Below are 22,157 nucleotides of genomic sequence, written 5' to 3'. Positions count from 1 at the left end.
GCCCTGCAGTGTCAGTGCCAAGGATGCCCACAGACTCAGAGCCCATGAAGCACACCAACACCCGTGCACCTCAGCCCCTCCACAGGTTGAGACACAATCACATTTCTCACAAGATTCTGCTTCTTTGTAGACCTCCAACTAGAATCTTGTGGCCCTTTGGCTGAGGTGTGTGTGTGGGGGGGGGGGGCTCCCAGCTCGCCCAGCTCGCCCAGACCCTCGACCCTCAGCCCACCCTGCCAATCACAGGCAGCAGTCCCAGAGACTGCCCAAAGCAATACTTTTGTTTTGTTTTTAACCAGGATTGACAAGGCAACACAGGGGCAAAGTTGTAATGTTTTATTTTGGCATAAGTTTAATATGTAGCAGATGGCTCAAGGAATTTCTGTTTTTTAAATCTAGCTTTTCCAGGATGAGACTTTTCACTTTTATGTTTGGAGTAGCTTAGGGAACAGAGGCTTTCCTGGCAGCGCTGGTGTGTTCACTGCTCAGGGAAGTCCTGAGGCACGCTATCTGAGACCCTGTCCAGGCTTGCCAACTAACTGTCCAGCGATGGCCTTTCACCCTTCACTCACTGTTTTCAGTTGTTAGGCCTTGCAGTGTCCCTGAAGCCACAGTGCCTAGCCTTTGCCTCTCTTGAATTTCAGGCTGTTGAGTTGGTCCCTTGTCCCCCCTGGTTGATTGGTTTGGTGTTTCCTTATGCTCTGCCTGCCTCAGACTACAGTGTGCATCCCAGCATCTGTACCCACTGTGCTCTTGGTCAAGGTGCTGTGCTGGCCTCTTAAGACCCCCTCAAGAGAAGTGATTGATGCTTCATGATTCGCTGAATCCTTTATGGGGGAGACCCTTGGAATATGGATCTTCATTAATCATCTCCCTCCTTACCTGGATTTTACCACTGGAGTTTTCAGCCTCATTTCCTGTCAAAGCAGGGATAGCTTTGTCTTTTTCCTGCCAGCATGTCTGTTTGTTGATTCATGAGTTGAACTCTAGTTACAATCTCATCATCTAATAGCCTGTGTTAGATTCCATTTCTCTCATCATACTTGTTGGTTACGTTTTTACAGATTTTTAGCTGCATTAATTTTGAAGAATAAGAACATGGGGTCCTTGTTCTATAACTATTAAATTTTGTTTGACTTTATACTGGCTGGAGTGTGGCATTGGCCCAGGGCAGTCACTTGGAACACAGAACAGCACACAAACCACAGGAAAGAGACATTCAGTAGAGAGCTGTGTGTTGAGAACAGGGAGGACTGGGCAGTCAGGAATTTTGCAAACAGTATTTCATGACCAGGTGACAATACCTCACTTGATACTGACACGCCCTGTTCTTGGACTAATGACCTAGACTGGAAGACAGCATTTGAGATCTTTGCAAAAGAAGAAGAAAAAAACCCTTTTTTTCTTATTTTTGTTCTTGACTATGCTGAACTCCTCTGCCCCCCCCCCCACACACACACTTTAAAAGGTGGCACATACTCGGAGGCCTTGGTGCATTTGTCTTGTGATCCTACAACTACTGCTTACTGACTTTTACTAAGGAGCATCCGGACAAACACTGGAGGCCCTTTCAGGGGGTCCTTATTTACCGCCTGTACCACATTTCCCAGCGGAGGGTCTGCTTTCCTGAATTTTCCTACCTGAGAGGTTGGAAAGATCATTGCTCTTCATAGAGGAGGCTTGTACTATGTGTAGTCTTCATTTGGAGAATCAGAGACCTTGTTTGACAATTGTAATTTTGTGCATATCCTAGCCCCCACCCTTTGCAAATATGATATTAACCTCAGGCAGAGGTATCTGCTTGCTGAAGAAAATGCAGACATTTTAAAAAATTATTTGAATATTATTTATATATGTGGACGTTGGTGTGACGGCACAAATGTGGAGGTTAAAGGGTGCCTTTGCGGAGTTGGTTTTCTCCTACCTTTTTGTGAATCTTGGGGATTGAACTCAGGAGGTTGGGATTGCAGGGTGAGAGTCTTTACCTGGGGAGCCATCTTGTGGACCCGGAAACAAATCTCTCTAGAGGTGATTTCCACTGTTCATCTTTTGCCTGCCCTCATGCTGGGGATGAAACCCAGTGCCTTGCCTGTGGTAGGCAAGTGCTCTGCTACTAACCTCTAGCTGCAGCTACCACTGTTCACTTTAGGAATCCGGTCTGGAACTCTCATACGATTTATGTTATAAAGGCAGAATCTGGAGATTTCCCATATTTTCTTTGTACATTTACGTCACCTGTGAAACTTACTATCTTTTAAAATCCCTTAATCCTGCCTACTTTATCACCACCCCTGCTACTTAAAGTTTCAGTTCAGAATTGTGTATCTACACACACCTTGTGAGCAGAATATGCATGTCATAACACAGTCTACCTGACTATCTACTAGATATTTGCCTGAAGGAGGTTCCGTCGATGGCTGACAGCCTATATAACATCCGGCTTCTGAGGGAGTTTTCCAACGAACATCTGAACAAGTGTTTCTATCTCACCCTGGAGGACATGCTGTATGCCCCCCTAGTGCTGAAGGTAAAGCTACCATCAGACATGTGCTTAAAACCAGCTGCTTTTGAGCAGGTCCTTACTGTGTCTGGGTTGTTGTGTTTTGTTTTAGCCGAACGTTATGGTTTTTATTGCTGAGCTCTTCTGGTGGTTTGAGAACGTCAAACCAGATTTCGTGCAGCCCCGAGATATTCAAGAACTGAAGGATGGTGAGTGGTGACTGAGTGATCATAGCGTTTTCTTGAAAGCCCAGAGGATTGAGGAAGCCCATATAACTATAAAGGCCAAGGTGCCCTTTCCTGTCTGTTCATGTTCCAGTCTGTGTTGTCTTTATATTAGGTATTTGTAATAGTCTTCGAGGGTCAGCCTATGGCTTCACCTGTTAAAACCAATTTTGAGAAGTTTGGTTTTAAGTAGAAGTTGGGTTGTTTTTATGGTTATAAAAGCTACAGGTTTTCTGTTTCCTGCTGATACTGTAACTATAAATAATAGATGTATTTCTGTGCAATTGTCATTTCTGCAGCTAAAGCAGTGTTGCAGCAGAAGAACAGCCGGCCTCCTGTCCCCATCTCCAATGCAACCAAACGTAGTTTCCTGGGTAGCCCTGCTGCCATGAGCCCCGCTGACCTGCCAGCACCCACTCAGCCTCTCTCTGAAGGCAGCCATCGGTACCACCTCCACTCGGAGGAGCCTGAGTGTCTGTGAGTCTGTCATACTGCTTTTGGGGTCAGTTTGCCATCCTGTTTTCCCTCTTATAGAGGCCAAAACTATTTGTTGAAGTAGGTAATGCGGAAAGTACCTGAATATCTTCTGCGGCTGGCTGTCCTCCTGTCTGTTCCAGGGTTTTAAAATAAGAGTATTCATTTATACAATTTAAATTAAATTAATCAAAACAGTTTAAATACATTAAACTGTAGTATAGAAAGGAGATTTCTCAGCTGTGCAGTGGTGGTGCACACCTTTAATCCCAGCACTTGGGAGACAGAGGCAGGCAGATCTCTGTGCATTCAAGGCCAGCCTGGTCTGCAGAGCAAGTTTCAGGACAATCAAGACTATTTAACAGAGAAACCCTGTCTCGGGAGACAAAAAAAGGAGTTTTCTGTGTTGTCTCTTCGCAGTGATACAGCTTCATGAGTGGTCTAATGAGAAGAGTCTGAGCTCTGAAATGTAATCTGATTGAGGATGCTCACCTTGATCAGTACTGGTTCGTCTACTTCAGTGAGCAACGGTTTTCACAATGAGACAGTAAATGGAACTCTTGAGTGTTTTTTGAGAACTGATTTTGTCATTAAGACTTAGAATTTAGCTGACTGGATCCTGGTTGATTGGCTACAACCAGGTCAATGGGCGTGTGGGATGAGGATGAGAGAGCTCTTCAGAGGGGGTTTGAGCCGCTTGCATGGAAGGAGAGTCTGAGAGAGTATTTTCAAATGGAAACATAGTTTTTTTTTGCTTCAAAAGGCTTTATTTTTACTTGGTCCAAAACTTGAGAGGGGCTCCAGGGCGTTACAAAGCTGCCTAGTGGCTTCTTGAGAGGTTAGGGTGAAGGTCCTGAGGCGGGCTGGTGCAGAGCAGAGGTGGGAGCCCCTTGGAAGGAGAGGCCTCCTAGTCATGCTTGAGAGTGAGCCGCTCAAAGAGGTACTCGCCCAGAGATGCCTGGGGCCCAGTAGCCAACCTGCGGAGGTTGGTCAGGTGGTTGCCCATCTTCTTGATGACCTTCACCTCCTTATCCAGGAAGTGGTTTTCAAGGAAGTCACAGAGATGAGGATCTGTGCGGGCAGAGCCCAGGGAATGAAGATCCAAGAGGGCCTGGTTCAAGTTTTTCTCCAAGGCCAGGGCAGCTTCCATGGCCTCCTGGGTTTTACCCCATTCATCTTGAGATGGCTTCTGCACATCCTGAAAGAGTGCACGGCCTCCGCGATCGTTCTGCAACTTGAGGAGACGCTCGGCACCCTTGCACTTCTCCTCGGCCAATTCGCGGAAAAAGTGGCCTACACCCTCCAGAGCCACGTCATCCCGGTCAAAATAGTAGACCAGGGAGAGGTAGGTGTAGGAGGCCCGCAGGTGCAGGTTGACCAGGCGGTTCACGGCAGCCTCCACTTCGGTGGAATAATTCTGACGAATCTGGGAGGTCATGGTTGAGACGCAGTCTGGAGCTACCCGCAAAGAGACGGTGTTAGCTGGTCCTGGGAGCTGAAGGCAGCGAGGTGATGGTCCCGGAGGCTGCAGCTGCAGATGAGGAGTGGTGGAAGCTAACAAAGGGAGGCCCCGGGTCTGTTCCGTCCAAACACTGTTGAAGCAAGACACAGATCCACGGGATCTCCGAAGGCTGCTGGAAACATAGTTTTAAAATGTTCAGCTTTCTGACACTGGCACTAAGGATGCTAGAGGGTTGGACCAGGAAGAGAGTGTTCAGTGGGCACGAAGTATGTCAGGTGGTACTTGGAGTGTTAAGGGCTGAGACTCACTGACAGGATCAGATCTTTGGAGCGGAAATGGAATGCTGTGTATGGCTCAGAGCCCTTGGGTACAGATGGTGGCTGAGATGTGATAGCATCTCAAGGGCAGAGCTGCACAGCCGCGTGGCTCCTATGTGAGTACCTGAGTATTCTTGCTGCAGTCCTTGCATTCAGTCCTGGTTCTGGATCTTTATGGTCAGATCTAGTACATGCAGCTTGTATGTGTGCATGGAAGTTGGTTAAAGCAGCATCGGTATCACACGTGCACTGGCTCAGCGACCTTTTCTACCTAACAGTGACCGTGAAGTTTTCTCATTCATCAGTCTCTTCCTTTGAGCAGCTGTACACTGTAATACATTCTGGTTCTATTCTGTTTGGTTTTTGCTGGTCGTTGTGCTATGGGTGGTTTGTAACCTTTACCTTCTGCCGGGAAGTCTTCTCCTGCCTCTGCTGGGCTCCTCTGGGGTCCCTACGTCTTTCACCCTTTCTGTGCAGTTTGCTCCTTTTGTCTCCTTCTCTACCTGTGTCTCCTCCATCTCTGAAGAACCTTTCCCTGCCTTTGTCTTTTGGGCTTAACCATATAGTAACTACAGCCCTGGGTATGCCTCTGTGATTCCTGCCCACACTTTATTACTGTCCCTTAGCCAAGTTCTTCCCCAAAGTGAAATAGCAAAATAGCTACGCTGCAGTGTGTGTTTCCTATTGGGCCAGCTAGTGCCAGCCCCCATGGTTGGGTGTCAGGCTACTGTAGCTGCGTGGGACAGTGCTCACCTGGTCAGTGCTTGTGCAGCACACATTGATCTCTTGTGAGTGAGTGTCCTTATGGCCACAGCCATGAATTCTCTTTTATTCAACCTGTGATTGAAGAAGTAGAAAAGGTGTGAATAGTTGTGGATTTTCTGTGTCTGTTTCCTTGTTGTTCTGTAAAATGTGGATATGTTCTCCCGGCTCTGTGGGAATGCCCTACTTGTCCATATAGGCTCATGCTCATACTCAGCACTTTCAGTTAGTTTGTATAGTGGAATCATCTTTGTGCTCTTTCTGTTTACTTTTGTGTTTTAGAGACAGGGTCTCACTATATAGCCTTAGATGGCCTAGAACTTGCTATGTAGATCAGGCTGGCCAAGAATTCAGGGATCTGACTGCCTGTGTCTCCCAAGTGCTGGGATTAAAGGTATGTGCCACTACTGCCTGGCTTGTGAGTGTGACATTTTCATATATACATATGCATTGTCTCTACCCCCACTCCCGTCCCCTTGTTGGTCTCTTTTGTGGTAGTCACTTGAATTTTTATGTCAGATGCTGCAGCCAGAGTTGTATGATCTCTGTTTGCAGCTTTGGGATTTGTGAATGTTTGTGTTTGTGCACATGTATGTATGTCCCTGTGCAAGGAGGACAGAAGTTGATGTTGGTGTTTTTCTTGATCACCCTCTACCTTATCTTTTGAGATAAGGTCTCTTAAGCTCACTGGTTTGGCTAGACTAACTGGTCAACAAGCCTCTCTAGTACAAGGATTGCAGATACATGTTGCTCTGCCTGGCTTTTTTAGGTGGGTACTGGCAGTTGAACTTGCATGGCAAACACTTTACCAACTGAGCTATCTCTCCAGTCCAATTTTGAAATTTTTATCTCAGATTCAAAACTTTGTTGGTTTTCTTTTGGTTCAGTTTTATGGGAACTATTTTCTCAGAGAAAACTTTACTCCCAGCTTAGTACAAGTGTATAATGGTTTCTGTTACTTGTATGTGTTTGCCTTTTACTTTCATATTGATTGATTGTGTATATGAATTTGTGTATGTGTGTGTATTTATGATTACACACATACCATAGCATCCATATGGAAGTCAGGACAACTTATAGGAATAAGTTCTCTCCTTCTACTATGTGTGACCTAGCAATAGAGTTTAGGCTGTCAGGTTTTCTCTGCCAGTGCCCTGCTCAGCTGAGCCATCTTGCCACCCTCTGCTTTTGCTTTAGAACTTGAAGAAGTTTGATAAACTCATTATTTTCTCTGAATTATTTTTATTTAGTGGGAAAGGAGCTTCCACATTTAGTCCGTCCCATCCTTTGTTGCCACTGAGGCAGAAACAGCAAAAAGTGTCACAGGCAGAGGACGTCCCCGGTGAGAGCATGATTCGCTTCTATTTTCCCTTTTGATACTTTTTACTTTCATAGTTTAGTAAAATAATATTACTCAAAATTGAATGATCTTGATCTAATATGTATCCATTTTAGTTAATAATAGCAGGAAATTTTTTTCTGACGTGTGTGTGTGTGTGTGTGTGTGTGTGTGTATATATATATATATATATTAAAGATTTATTTTATGTATGAATACTCTGCCTGCATGTATACCTGCAGGCCAGAAGAGGGCGTCAGATCCCATTATAGATGGTTGTGAGCCACCATGTGGTTGCTGGGAATTGAACCCAGGACCTTTGGAAGAGCAGCCAGTGCTCTCTCCAGCCCTAGCAGGATAAATTTTAGTTTGTATTGCTACAGCTCAGAATTTATAGTCTTGTGGTATAAATGTCATTTCAAATCTGCTAAGTTCTGCCCAGCATCCTAAGCACTCTGCACTGACTGCACTGTTCTTCACTTGCTGGAGTAGCTGGAAGTTGCACTCTTCTGGTTATCTGCTTTCCTGAGTGCCCTTGTGGACTGAGTTAGGGTTTATTATCCAGAGAAATGGCTGTTACATTAAAAGAATTTACAAGTGGTACAGAGTTGGTCCCTTAACATTGACTGTGCTTATTTCCTCCAAACTGCAGATCAGCGACACAGATCGAATTCTTTAACTCGGGTTGATGGTCAGCCACGAGGTGCAGTAGTAGCATGGCCAGATAAAAAAAACAGGTGAGTAACTTGGAACTGTTTCTAATTAGGTGTCCTTTAGACTAAGCAACAGTTCTCAGATGTGTTTCAGGGACCCTTAAAGATTTGCGAAGCTGCTTCAGGGAGCTGGCAGCCAGTGTTTTTGCAACAGTGCCAGTATATGCTTGCTCTGTTCTGTGCTTGGCCTCTTCTATGAGCCACTATGTACTTGCAGAGTGGCTCTGTGATTTGTGATGTCCCAGCAATAGAGGGAGATGTGAGAGTCTGCCAGATGTCAGAGAGGTCTGTAGTAGCAGTAGTGCTACCTACACTATAGGTCTTTTATTATTATTATTTAAAATACACACACACGTGTGTTTTATATATTATTATTTTTCAAGTTCCTTGTGATATTTACTCAGGGTTTAAAAAGTATCTGAGCTTTCATTTGTAGTGTGCTGAGTTTAGTAAATCAAGGATCATTGAAATTTTGTTTACTTTAAAGGGCATGTGAAGGGGTGCTGGGAGCAAAATGTTTGAGTCGCCTCTGGTGCTCTTTTGCCCTAGAGCATTTATTTATATAATTCTTCTTCGTGGAAGATTGGTATTCTCCCTCTCTCTTCATACCTTGAACTCCTCTCCCTCAGAATTTAAACCGTGAGTTTCTCCCCTTGTTTCAGGCCTGTGTCCCAGCCAACACCCTTTGCTCTCCATCATGCTGCAAGTTGTGATGTGGACCCCAGCTCTGGTGACAGTATCAGCTTGGCCCGCTCTATCAGCAAAGATAGCTTGGCATCCAACATTATCCACCTTACCCCACAGAATCAACCCCATCCTTCAGCTGGAAAGACCAACGGGAAAAGCCTCCTAAGCAATGTCAACATTGAGGATGAGGAGGAAGAACTTGTGGCCATCATCAGGACAGATGTATCTCCTCATTCCCCAGAGATCCCCAGGACCTCACCTCAGGCCCCAGGCCTGGTAGCAAGTGTCAGGTCTCCCCAGAGACAGGTTGACACTCTGGAGAGTAAGCCTGACAGTTTTTATTTAGAGCCCCTGATGCCAGCAGTACTTCGGCCAGCCAAAGAGAAACAGATTATCACTAAGGAAGATGAGCTTGGAGAAGGGAGGCCAAGGACCACCATGTCCAAGAGGCCTAGTGAGGGCTCCCAGCCTCTGGTACGGAAGAAAGTGACTGGTAACCATGGCAGTCGTGACCTGAACAGAACTTTCACCCCAATTCCTTGTTCAGAATTTGCTGCAAGCATTGATCCTGCAGAGGTAGGACCACAGTCAGCAGAAGCTGCAGGAGAAGGGCAGCCTCTGGCCATGGCTAGATTTGATCCGTTACCTCAGGGACAGACTGCTGATGGCTTCTTCCTCCATGTAGGCAGGGCTGAGGAAGATGAAGGGAGGTGGTATGTTGGTTCACAGAGCCCCAGCTCCCATGACTCAGAACCCTGGACTATCCTGAGACAGGACTCCGACTCTGATGTGGTAGACGTAGAGGATGCAGAGCAGGATTTCATTGGTGAGGACCATCCTGTGGTTATCCCCAGATACGCTGGTGAGGAAGAATCAGCCAAACTACAAGAGGATATGAAGGTGAAAGAACACGAAGACAAGGATGATGCCAGCGGCCGATCAAGCCCGTGTCTGAGTACGACCTCTCAGCTCAGCAGCATGTCCATGGCGAGTGGCAGTGTAAAGATGACCAGCTTTGCCGAAAGGAAGCTCCAGCGGCTCAACAGCTGTGAGACCAAGTCCAGCACCAGCAGCTCCCAGAAGACTACCCCAGATGCATCTGAAAGCTGCCCAGCTCCTCTGACGACATGGCGCCAGAAGAGGGAGCAGAGCCCTGGCAGGCACAGCAAGGACCCTGCCAGTCTTCTGGCTTCTGAGCTGGTGCAGCTACACATGCAGCTAGAGGAAAAGCGCAGGGCTATTGAAGCCCAGAAGAAAAAGATGGAGGCGCTGTCTGCGCGGCAGCGTTTGAAACTGGGCAAGGCAGCCTTTCTGCATGTTGTGAAGAAGGGGAAGGCTGATGGGGCCCCACAGCCACTGAGGCCCGAACACTTCACTAAGGAGTTCACACAGCACAATGGGGAGGACTTGGATGATGGCACTTGTAAAACTGAAGGATTCCTCGTCAAAGAAGATCAAAGAGATCTCGGTGAGTCTCAGGATATGGCATTTGTCCAGCTGCATAAACCCAGGGACCCAGCTTCTCTGCATGATGGTGAGAAGCACAGAGGGATTTCCACTGCTCTCCTAGAGGACAGTGTCGGCGAGGTAGATGTGACTGAGTGTGACCTGTCTATCGAAAAGCTGAATGAGACCATCAGTACACTGCAGCAGGCTATACTGAAGATCTCCCAGCAGCAGGAGCAACTTCTCATGAAGTCTCCCACAGTGCCAACACCAGGCGCTAAAAATAACTGCCAGGACCAAAAGGTAAAGGCCCCAGTCCACTTTGTTGAGCCACTCTCTCCAACTGGTGTGCCTGGCCACCGCAAACCCCCGCGGCTTGGCCAAGGCCGGAACTCCCGTCCTGGAAGGCCAGCTGAATTGAAGGTTCCAAAAGACAGACAGCAGAGTTGTTCCCGGAGCAAAACCCCAACACCCAGTATGGAGACACTCCCACATCCTCGATCTTTGCCCCCAAGCACCCATCCACGGTCGCCCTCCGACCCAGGTGGGGAACCCCCTGAGAAGTGTCTCTTTGACAGTTACAGGCTCCATGATGAGAGCAACCATCGGATATTGGTTCAGTCCTCTTGCAAAGATGCAAACATTGTATCAGAACAGATGAACTTTAAAGAGGGTCTGGATACAAGTGTGAAAGAGGCAGGGCTGAGCTCCTCTGCCATCTCAGGCAAAGAACACATCCTGATGGAAGAGCCGTTGAGGAGCAAGGCCAGCCTCATTGAGGTGGACCTCTCTGACCTGAAGGCCCCTGACGAGGATGGGGAGGTGGTTGGCCATGAAAGCTCAGCAGAGCTTGGTGGAGATGGCGACCAGAAGCCTGGTGTTGGTTTCTTCTTCAAGGTGAGTGGTCATGAGGTGTGCTTATATCACCTCGCATATGAGGGCCTCTCAAGAACTCCTGTTCTAAGCTGACTCCATAAAATGTCAGGGGAGAAACATGTTTAACTTTGTGGGTACAGAAGCCTCCATCCTGAGGGTCAGATGTTACAGGCAGCACACCCTAGAACCTGATAATTTTCATGGGTCTTGAAATACTTGATTTTTGGATGACATTTTGGTAAAAAGTGCTCAGAACTTGAAAACTGTACAAAGACATCCAGGCCAGATCCGCCCTGCGTGCTGCACTTTGCCCACCCCTGGCCTGGAAGCCTGGCTGCAGAGAAGCTTTACAAATACCTCTGCTTCTCTGCCCTACACTTTCTCAGAGGTGCAGAGAAGTGTGGGATCTGGGGTTGCTCTTGTGTCCTAACCATTCTGTTTTCTCCTGACCGTATGGCATAGTCTCAGCCTTATAAGACTCACATTTTATTGATATTTGTGGTTGTGTGTGTGTGAGAGAGAGAAAGACAGAGAGTGTGAGGTTGATATTGGGTGTCTTCCTTGATTGTTCTCCACCCTATGTATTAGATGTGATAGGATGAGTTCAGGGTAATATGTCCATAGACCCTTATATACTAAGACAAGGTGTCTTACAGAATGCAGAGCTTACCATTTTAGTCAGCTTGGCTAGCTAGTTTGCTGTACAAGTTCCCTATCTCTACATCTCATTGGGATTACAGGCAGGCTGTCTTTCCTGCCTGACCTTTTTGTGGGTTCTGAGGATCTGAACTCAGATCCTCATGCTTGCCCAGCAAACATTTTCTCTGCTGAGCCATCTCTTCATTCCCATTTGTTCTTTGTATGGTATGAATGCAGTCACATTGCCATTAGCTCAGTTTGTGGAGAAATGTGTGGTTTTGCAGGGCAACTGAATTTGGTGCAGGCCATGTGGAAGGTTGTCTAACTGAGGTCGTTTTGATGGCTTGGACTTCTTTCTGTTTGTGTCACAGTTATGCACATATGTTAAGCTCATTCATTAATTAAGGTGTCAGAGCTGGGTGTGGTAGTGCATGCCTTTGGCAAGCAGAGGCAGACAGATCACTGAGTCTGAACCCAGCTTGGTTTGCATGGAGAGGCCAAAACAGGCTACATAGATCCTGTCTCCCTCTCTCCCAAAGAAGTCAGATTTTCTAAGTGTATGTTACAGTCTGTACTTGATCGAGGTAAGCCTAGATTGGATAGTTTAAGGGGTTTCTTGTATTGTCACTGACTGTAAAGTGATGGGTTTTGTAGGATGAACAGAAAGCAGAAGATGAGCTTGCTAAGAAGAGGGCAGCCTTCCTTCTGAAACAGCAGCGCAAGGCTGAAGAGGCTCGTGCGCGCAAGCAGCAGCTGGAGGCTGAAGTGGAACTCAAGCGAGATGAAGCCCGGTAAACTCTTCCTCAGCAGCCTCCAGCTGTGTCCAGTGGGACAGCATAGCCATGCCTATAGATGGTATACAGGGCCAGATTGGCACACCCAAGTTGGGATAGCATCTCACAGCCCCTTCACTCATTCCTCATTCCTGCTCTTGCCACTTACCATTTACTAGCCATGACAGTACACATCTGCACAGCTATCACGTCAGATAATTCCTTTGGATGATGCTTAGTTTTCAGCCCTGTGAGTCCTGTGTATAGCACAGGAAATAAGTTGTCTGTGGTCCCAGCGCTCTTCAGAGAGTCTACCAGGTGATTCAGTCCCATCCTACCCCTTTCACCACTGTCTCTTGCTCCTATACTCCCAGAGCTCTAGTAATCTGCGGTGGGAACCACAGAGAAGTACCCTGGGGAGAACTGCAGGAGGTGGGGCTGGTAGATTCCTATCTAGGAAGAATGCCTCTGACCCAGTCTCTTGTGAATCTATTTTGCTCTTAGGCGTAAGGCTGAAGAGGATCGACTACGGAAGGAGGAGGAAAAGGCCCGGCGAGAGCTTATTAAACAGGAATACTTGCGGAGGAAGCAGCAGCAGGCCTTGGAGGAGCAAGGACTTGGCAAACCTAAATCGAAGCCTAAAAAGCCTCGGCCAAAGTCAGTTCACCGAGAAGAGTCCTGTAGTGACTCTGGAACCAAGTGTTCCTCCACCCGTAAGCAGCCTCATCCGGCACCCACGCTGCATTTGCTGTTTAGTGCTCGGCTTCTTTATCTCCTTGTAATTTCTCGAGACCTGAGTGAGGCGGGCAGGGTAATGGGGGATTATCCCTTCAAACAGGCTTAAGAAGTTGAGACCAAATGTGATACTTTGAGATAGCTAGGGGCATCCAGGGTTTGGGCCAGAGAGTTGGCTGGGTTTGCAGAGGGAAGCTCCGTGCCACAGTGAGTTACGGCAGCAGGGATGGGCCTGGTAAAGGTCTTCACAGTCTGCCACTTTCTTGTCCCTGCAGCTGATAACTTGAGTCGCACACACTCTGGCTCCAGCCTGTCCTTGGCATCTGCAGCAACAACAGAACCTGAGAGTGTTCATTCAGGGGGCACACCTTCTCACCGGTAAGGAGGCCAAGCAACTATGGTATCTCAGTGCTCTAGCCAAGAGAAAGAGAGAACCCTCCAGATCCAAGCTGAAGGAGAGATGTTATGTAACCAATTCCAGAGTGTTTAGGAAGAAATCAAATCTACCTCCCCACCAGGACTTGGCAGCTTCTGTCACATCCCCCCTCATTCTTTCCCCTTGGCATCTCTGTCAGGTGTGCACTTGTTGTTGCACAGGAGTAAGTGGGTGACACCTAGCCCCATCGCCCACATACTTCATTGTGTATCTCATACCATCGTACTTGTCAAATCATCATTTTTTCTGATCCCAATCTGTCTAGTCCTCTGTCATCTATTGCCCCCATAACTAACACCAGCCTGGATCTGTTGAAATGCTGTTAATTCAGGACTGTCCACCATCTCTTCTGATCTTGACAGTTTTGCAGCCTCCTCGTCCATCCCCCCCCAATGGAGTCACATGGTCTCAACTGAAGTGTGAATATCTTTCTCAGGTTGTAGGCAGGCAGGACCCAATGCTTTTGGGATATTTGGATCATTAAAAGTGGTGTTTCCAGCCATGCCGTGGTGGTGCACACCTTTAATCCCAGCACTTGGGAGGCAGAGGCAGGCGGATCTCTGTGTGTTTGAGGCCAGCCTGGTCTACAGAGTGAGTTCCAGAACAGAACAGGCTCCAAAGCTACACAGAGAAACCCTGTCTCGGGAGAAAAAAAAACAAAAGTTTTTAAAAAAGTGGTATTTTGTTTTCCACAAGCTGTTCCTTTGTGTTACAAAGTAATTTTACAGGTGCTGTGGGTGCCTGTCTAGACATCAGTGCATTTTTACTGCAGGTTTAAGAACCCCTGCATGTTTCTGACTTCTTGTTGTAGCCAGGGTTCACATGCATGATATCATATATTGGCATCTGTGAATGCTGTCTGTGAAGAGGCATTTTCCTGCCACCTTAGTGTCTAGTGGCTTTTTGTAGCCCAGAATTTGTGGAGGACTCCTGGAGAATCTTTTTTTTTTTTTTTTATTGAGAAAAAAAAATTCCCGCCTCCTCCCAGCCTCCCACTCCTCCCCTCCTCCCCCCCACTCCTCTCCCCGTCCCCCCATTCCTCTCCCCCTCCCCCCACTTCTCTTCCCCTCCCTCTCAAGTCTGAAGAGCAGTCAGGGTTCCCTGCCCTGTGGAAAGTCCAAAGTCCTCCCCCCTCCATCCTGGTCTAGGAAGGTGAACATCCAAACTGGCTAGGCTCCCACAAAGCCAGTTCCTGGGACAGCTGAAGATAGGGAACCTGAAATGATCCTATCCTATAGCCATACTGATTTTGCATATCACCATAGAACCTTCATCTGGCGATGGATGGAGATAGAGCTAGAGACCCACACTGGAGCACTGGACTGAGCTCCTGGAGAATCTTGAATAGTGCTTTAGTTTTTTCTGGAAGTTGGTTACCCAGCTAATTCTAGTCTCAGTCCTGTCAGCGTGCCGAGAGAACATCAGCCTACCTTTAAGCAGTTTTCTCAGTCCTCAGTGTTGGTATTTACTGTTTGACATAGCATCTCTGCATGTGTAGCCCAGACCTGCCAGGAATCAGAGAGTATCTGAGGCATGAGTTTTCAGACTAGCCCCACAGTGCTCCCTACTGTGCTCCCCACTGTGTTCCCTCCTTCCCTGGGTCTCGTCACTTATTTGACAGCTGTTAGTCACTTGTGCTTTGTCCTCTGTTCTTGAGCCTGCATCATTCACTCCCTGCACTCTCTGGTGGTGCCCTCTAGAAATAGCTAATAAAATCTTAGCAGGTCCTCCACTTTCACAGGAAGGCCCTGTTGCAGCAGTGGGCATGCTTCTTGCCTTGGTGGTACAGGTGGCCATGGTAGTGGAAGAGCATGGTACAGCTAGAACATCTTGTCATTTTCTACCTGCAGAGTTGAATCACTGGAAGCCTTACCCATCCTGAGCCGCAACCCCAGTAGGAGCACAGACCGAGACTGGGAAACTGCATCGGCAGCTTCTTCTTTGGCCTCTGTGGCCGAGTACACAGGTAACAGCCACACACCCTCTTTAGAGTATATTGGGCACAGGGGCACCCAAGTATAACACTCCTTAAAATACATCTTTATTTTGACCAAAAGGTATTTTTTGAAATTAAGTATTTATCCAGTGTCAGAGCTGTATCTAAATGCCAGGTATCTATAGCAGGGAGGCCCTGACCTGTCCTCACATTTGTCTTATGGGCAGTAAATAATGCCAAGTCCCTACTACTTTTTAGGGGAGAGCTAAAGCAGGATCACACATCCTGGGCACTTGGAACCTTAGGTTTTCAGGTTTTTGGGTTTGTAATTTATATAATAAAAAGACTCAAGCCAGAGAGTAGCTACAGTTACTTTGATCTGCCTCTTTTTTTTAAATTTATAATTGCAAATTCTTTTGAGTAGATTTGAAGAGGTCTTTATGATCTGTTTTCAAAAATCATAACTGTCCATGATTGAAGCTTTCTGTATTTTTCTGCTGAGAAAAGTGTTGCCCTTTTATGTGTGTTTGACCTTTGTTATTAATTTTGCAAATTTTGATTTGGTTTCCTTAGGTCCTAAACTCTTTAAGGAGCCCAGTAGTAAATCAAACAAACCAATTATTCACAATGCCATCTCTCACTGCTGTCTGGCTGGAAAAGTGAATGAACCTCACAAGAATTCAATATTGGAGGCAAGTGTTAAATTTCTTTTATTTAGAATAAAAGGTGCATATAGATTACAATTCTATTAGCCCTTGGTGTTTGCTCAGAGAGCTGTGTTCTCTTTCTCTTATTTTAAGCTACCCTGTTACTGAATAGCCATGGAGTCTTTTTCTCCTGATTACCAGGGAGTAGAGGATGTGTTCTGAGGCCTAAACACAGAGTTCTTATAGGGACCAGGCTTGGGGGCCTCACAGAAGACGGAATTTTGAAAGGTGGAGAAAGATGGAGCTTTGCTTCATTAAAAATTCAGTTAATGGTTTTATGCGGGACAAAGCTAAACATAAGGCTTTCTAGCTGGGAAAGAAGACACTTTTGTTTGTGGTCTCCATGGTATGTGGGCTCTGAGAGGGCCAGGACACTGGTCTGATAGCGCACATTCCCGTGGGGGAATATATGGATATGTTGTTTGTGGCAGGGTTTTGTTGGTGGTGGTGTAGCAGTGGAACCCAGAGCTTTATGCTGGCATATACACAAGTACCCTGCTGTCAAGCACATTCTCCCCCAAGAGTAGGTCGGGTGTTTTTAAGTGAAGAGCAAGTATAAATAGTTTGGTGACTTGAGACAGAAAGGAAGCAGGTGACCCTGCTGTCCTGCTAGTGAGTGCCCATGGTTGGAGACAGGCATTAGAGAGAAGGGCAGGCCTTGGAAGCACTTTGGGCACCTGAGTCACCAAGAGCTTAAAAGTTGTGTCAGGTGAAATATGGCTTGTCTTTACTGTGTTGTCACCTTCCCTTCTAGGTCTGGGTATAGTTGCTCATGTCTATAATCTCAGCACTTAGAGGCTGAGGCAGGAGGATTACTGTGAGTTTGAGGCTAGCCTGATTGTAGTATAAGACTTTGTCTCAAAAGAACAAGGAAAGGTAGTAGCATTACCAAATGTAAGGGTGCAGAAGGCAATGAAAAAGTGCGGGTCAGAGTCAGGGTTTGACATGCTTTCCATTTGGGAGCTTTCAGTCTGGGTGGTGAGGAGGGAGGCCCACATCTACACAGTGAGTGCTTACAGAGTGATATTGGCGAACAGTGTGCAGTGAGCAGGGAGGACAGGTACATCGAGTGGGCTACTATCTAGGGTAGTGGAATCCATATTGGCTTTGTGGGTCATGCAAGAAGAAAGCCAGGCTTGAGAGGTGAGTGTGGACATCTGATTCCATCAGACTTGGATTCACAGCGTTTGGGTTTCAGACAGCAAGCAAGGTAATGGAAAAAGTACAGCAGCAGCAGCAGCAGGGCCTGGGTAGAGCTTCCCTAGGCACAGTGCCCAGAGGTTGAGCCCATAGGTCTTCAGAACAGCAGTTGCAGGAAAGACAGGGTGTGCAGTTCAAGGGCAGGTGAGAGAGGGACTCTGGGTTCAGGATCTGCTGGGCCTCTGTGATTCAAAGCAAGACCAAGACTGGCTTAACCCTGAGTAAAATGATGGTATGGATATGAGCAGAGGAAGACAAGAACTGATTGACCCCTCAGAGGGTCAGAGAGCAGATGAATGAGGAGCAGGGCCTCTGGAGGGAGCTTGAGGGGAGGAGTATGCTTCTGCATACCTTTAGAGGGCAGAGCCTGGAAAGCGACCTGATTTCATAGGGAGCAGATGACACCTGAGTTAGGAGTGACTTTGGGTCCTGCCTGTAACAGAGGAGGTGCTATGCTGGCTCAGGGCACAGTTAGTGGAGGGGGAATGGTAGAGTTCTCTGAACCGTAAGCTGACCTTGAGCAAGATGCATACCCAGGGTCTCTGGCTGTAGGCACCTGAAACTTAGGGATGAGTTCTAGTATGGTTCCTTAACTTGGCAGGAATGGAATTCTTGTAAGAGAAAGCTATGAAAGCAAGTGGCCCCATATTTCAGGGGGGTTTATGAATGTGTTGCTGACCTTGGGGTACCAGAAAAATATAAAACAGTGTTCTGTCTTTCATCAGAAATTGTGTTTTAGTATTTACTACCAAGCCCTCTTCCTCATTTGCTTGTTTTTAGTAGTAAAATTGGTACCCCTGGAAGAATTTGTTTTGCATTCCCCCTTTCTCCTTCTCCCTTCTCCTCTCTTCTTGTCTCTTTTTATATATAATCTTAAAATATTTTCTTTCATACAGTGTATTTTGATTGTACCACTTCTCACCCCACATTTCATCCCAGTTCCACCTCTTCCTTCTCCCTCTTCTTTGAATATCCCACTGAGTCTAATCAGTGTTTTCCATGTGTGCATGGCCATGGTGCCATCACTAGAGCACGAGCAACCTTCAGTGGCCACACCCGTAAAGGAAAATGACTATATTCCAGCTGTCATCACTGACTGATAGCGCCTTAGCTAGAAGTTGAGTCTTGTGAGTTCCTTTCTATTCATGCTGGAATGTTGACTGGCTTGATCTTGATCTATCAGAAAATATCTGGTTGCTCCCCTAATAGTCTTGCCACTGTTCCATCAGTGGGCACATCTTGCCCTGTAGGTTGGTTAAAGCATCCAGTTCCAGCACTGAGTAAGACCATTAAGGTTTTTTCTTCCCCAATGACCAGTAGCATCTCCTAGCACAATGAAAGCTATCCAGCAGGGAGGAAGTTTTCTTTATTTCAGTTTATTTATTTCTGTTTATTGCTTTATTTCCATGCAAAGTATGTTATGTCATCAGCAGTTAAGGTCTTATTGTCTAGTTATAGTAGGCAACCAGGACAATGGCAACAGGGTGTGTTTTGAGGTCTTTGGGACCCTTGATCATATACTTGTAAGGAAGTATTCCATGCCTGGCATAGATTTTTTGTTTGTTTAATAATGCATGTGTTTTTGGGAGCAACATTGTCCACGCATGCATGGTATCTCTACTCCTTTAAAACGAAAGTCGTGTTTTCTAATTAACATACAAATTAGTGGGTTTCACGAAGGCTTTTTTTTAGAAATAGGTGCTATTAGATACTTAACTGCCTTGAAATAATACCTCCCATTAGGCAGTTATGGTGACCTGGGATGCCAGAGTGTCCGTGTCATTCTGTGTTTCCCTCTCCTCCCATTCCCCAGGAGCTGGAGAAATGTGATGCCAACCATTACATCATTCTGTTTCGAGATGCGGGGTGCCAGTTCAGGGCGCTGTACTGCTACCAACCTGACACTGAAGAAATCTATAAACTCACTGGCACAGGGCCAAAGAGTATCACCAAGAAGATGATTGACAAACTGTATAAATACAGCTCAGACCGAAAGCAGTTTAACCTGATCCCAGCCAAGACCATGTCCGTCAGCGTGGATGCACTCACAATCCATAACCACTTGTGGCAGCCCAAGCGGCCCACAGTGCCAAAGAAGACCCAGACTCGTAAGTGACCATGGCAATCAGGACTGAGAGGATGTGCTGACGGGATTCTTATTTATTATCTTCATTCATTCGGTACGAAATGTGAGGAGCCACAGACAGTGTTTACAGAGGTTCCTACAGAACAGAGAAGATCCTCTCACCCCTGCACACATGGTCGCTGGGCACGGAGAATACAGGAGTGAGTGCTGTTTTTCATGGGCACAGCTGCTGTCGCCCTGCTGACCGCTGAGATCCCCAGAATAAGGGACATCGTGGAGTGAGGTCCTGGGCTGTGAACCCTCACTTGAAGTTCTTCAGGATAAGTTAAATGTGATCTGCTCTCTGGCCTCCCTTCACCCACCCCTTTGCACATTGCCTGATGCCCCATGTTGGCCAGCTGTAATCGTGCGTGATTATAGGGCCGAGGCTTGTTCTCGGGTCAGGGTGTTTGAATGTCTTCATAAAAGGAGTTCGTATGGGAAACCTTTTTCATTTTAGAAATTGTATGATATTTATTGACTGTGTCTACTGCCAACCTTTATATCCAGTTCTAAGATTTCTGAAAAAAAAAATCCTGTTCCTTGCTGCTCAGAAAAAGTTTACTGAAAATATCAGTTCACTAAAAGCACTGAAATCAGCAAAGTTTGTCTTCTGCTAAAATGACGTTTACATATTTGGAGTGATTGTTTCTGCCACACAGTTGGGAGGGTTGTGGGGTACTGCTAGCTGATGCTGGCCTCATTGGAAGCAGGCAGCCTAAGCCAGCTTCAACCACCACTGGTTAGGTCTGGGAATGTGCTTATTTGTTCACTTTAATAAAGGCAGATTTTGGTATAGTAGTGTACTCTCCCCCTTGGCCGCGGCTCCTTTGTGGTGCTCTCATGTCCTGGCTTGCCTACCATCGTTCTTGCTTCTGGAGGAGCACATGCTCAGCCGGGTGTGCAGTCTCAGGTGAGGTTGGTAATTCTTCTTTCTTGCCTCTTTAAAAACTTGGTTATTTGCAGTTATTTCAGAATGGTGTAGCTGCTTCGGGTCCTTTTCCCCGGGTCCCTGTGGTGACTCCGTCAGAACAGACATTCCTGGGGAGCAGAGGTGCCCAGCGATGGATCAGTTGTGAGAAGACCCTGGAGCCACGTTTAGTTTTGCACATTTCTTTTTGAGAGTGTTACTTGAATCTGAACTGCAGGAGGGAAGCGAAGGTAATGGAGGAAAGTTAGACAAGTGTTGGCCACCCAGGCAGACAGGAAAGGAGCCTGGGACAGAAACCAGAGGAGGTGAGGTTGTCATCTTCCTCTTCATCCAGTCGGGGTGGCATCGTGTTGTACAAGCATTAAAGTCTGGCCACCTGTCACCAGCTGTCCCCTGTGTGTCTTCATTTCTCACTGTGCACTTGATGTTATATTTATTTTAAGAAAGCACTGAAATGTAATAAAGTAATAAGCTGGCTTTCTGTTAACCATGTGTGTGGTTGTCACGACTCCTTCTGCTGATAGTGTCCCCAGGTCCTGGCCTCCAGGGCTGCACATGACTTTTGTGTTGCCTTGGAATTTGATTATTTTTCATGAAGCACTGGAAGATCCATTGTAGAGGCAGGAAGCTGCATATCTATGCAGCTTGTGCTGTGATGGGGCAGCATGGCCTGCCTGGAGACCGTCTCAGAACGCAGAATTTGGACGAGAAGTACAGCACCTTAGGTGTCAGGCAGCAGCTCTCTAGGCCATGTGGCGTGACAGCTAAGACGCACCCCTGCCTTCTGTGCACCATGGCACAACAGTGGTTTTATTAGGATTTTTCAGGTACAAGGCTGTGGTGGGGATCTGAGGCCTTCTGGCTGCAGCAGGCTCTGCTTACACGCACTGCTTTCTGAGTCCTCCAGTGTGTGGGTGCCTACCGTGCCTTCACCAACTGTGCTGGGAAGGCTGCTCATCTCACATTGCCTCTCAGGCCTCCAGCAGCATGAAGACCAGGTGTTGTACTGGTTCCTGCTGGGACTTCATGCAGGAGGTGTCGAGTGATTCAGTGCATGATGACTCGTGGATCCCAAGGAGCACAGGATGGGTGGTATTTAAAAAAAGCTCAGAAGTAGATGTGCAGACACATGGTGAGTGAGGGGACCTGTGCAGGTGTCCATGTGTGCACACAAGCATCTGCAGGCACGTGTGTGTAGACATGGGGTGTACCTATATGTGGATATGGGAGTATGTGCAGGTGGCCTGTGTACACACATGTGAATGTGTGTATGCATGCCAAAGATATTATTTTTAGTGTGACCTTTTGACCTGATGATCTAAGTATATTCCTGCAGTGCAATCTCTAGTCAGATTTTTCAGGCCCAGATTTCTTTAGGCAATATTAAACAATAACATAAAATTTACTTCTAGATTGTTTGAAACTATGATTGTTATTTTGAAGAAGAAAGTATTAAAGTAATTTTTTCTTTTAAAAGTTAGTTGACTTGGGTAAACCTTTGTAGATTGATTCTGGTTGATTCTGGTTTTAGTGAAATGGTTTTGGTCTTGGAGACTTGAGCCTGTCTGTGGTCTCATTTTATGGTTGGATACCTATGTTCAGTGCCACGTGTGGTAAGCTAATGCTGTCTCCAGTGTTGTGGCTGTGGCCAAGTCACCAGCCCTAGCTGGGAAGCAGTCATGCCCAGCACCCTCTTATTTCTCACTGATTCCTTTGCAATAAGCTTGTACCTTGCGGGCGTGGGGTCTTTCCTGGTGTCTGAGGTGCAATTCTTGAGGGCGTTTCTGCTATCTGTTATCGTTGGTGTTCTATGCTTTGTGTTGCTGTGATAAATCAAAAACCATGATCAATAAAAACCACAACCAAATAAACTTG

At 46.7% G+C, this 22,157-nt stretch overlaps 2 protein-coding genes across 4 annotated transcripts in view; one reads left to right on the top strand and one right to left on the bottom strand.

The window, feature by feature from the left end:
- Camsap1 (calmodulin regulated spectrin associated protein 1) overlaps positions 1–22,157 on the top strand; it is a 66,225-nt gene extending 44,068 nt beyond the window's left edge. For all 3 annotated transcript variants that reach the window (XM_041674299.1, XM_041674298.1, XM_041674300.1), the window contains 12 exons: positions 2,388–2,527; positions 2,613–2,709; positions 3,024–3,201; positions 6,990–7,081; positions 7,731–7,815; positions 8,454–10,821; positions 12,094–12,230; positions 12,717–12,925; positions 13,223–13,325; positions 15,234–15,349; positions 15,893–16,011; positions 19,040–22,157. In XM_041674299.1, coding sequence (XP_041530233.1) covers positions 2,388–2,527; positions 2,613–2,709; positions 3,024–3,201; positions 6,990–7,081; positions 7,731–7,815; positions 8,454–10,821; positions 12,094–12,230; positions 12,717–12,925; positions 13,223–13,325; positions 15,234–15,349; positions 15,893–16,011; positions 19,040–19,342 — 3,947 coding nt within the window. In that variant the 3' untranslated portion in view covers positions 19,343–22,157. The remainder of the gene's footprint in view (positions 1–2,387; positions 2,528–2,612; positions 2,710–3,023; positions 3,202–6,989; positions 7,082–7,730; positions 7,816–8,453; positions 10,822–12,093; positions 12,231–12,716; positions 12,926–13,222; positions 13,326–15,233; positions 15,350–15,892; positions 16,012–19,039) is intronic.
- On the bottom strand, positions 3,951–4,733 carry LOC121462614 (ferritin light chain 1-like). Its single transcript, XM_041674301.1, has one exon. The coding sequence runs from the start codon at positions 4,634–4,636 to the stop codon at positions 4,106–4,108; it is 531 nt and encodes a 176-aa protein (XP_041530235.1). The 5' UTR covers positions 4,637–4,733; the 3' UTR covers positions 3,951–4,105.

The sequence above is a fragment of the Microtus oregoni genome, unplaced genomic scaffold, assembly GCF_018167655.1.
Source record: "Microtus oregoni isolate MIOR12 unplaced genomic scaffold, Mior012 000025F_ref0000491, whole genome shotgun sequence".
Taxonomy (NCBI): Eukaryota; Metazoa; Chordata; class Mammalia; order Rodentia; family Cricetidae; genus Microtus; species Microtus oregoni.
The sequence above is the reverse complement of the archived record's forward strand: the minus strand, read 5'-3'. Positions and strand labels throughout refer to the sequence as shown.

Bases quoted from the DNA above. Each gene is read 5' to 3' on its own strand.
- LOC121462614 (XM_041674301.1), bottom strand. From the start codon at position 4,636: ATGACCTCCCAGATTCGTCAGAATTATTCCACCGAAGTGGAGGCTGCC.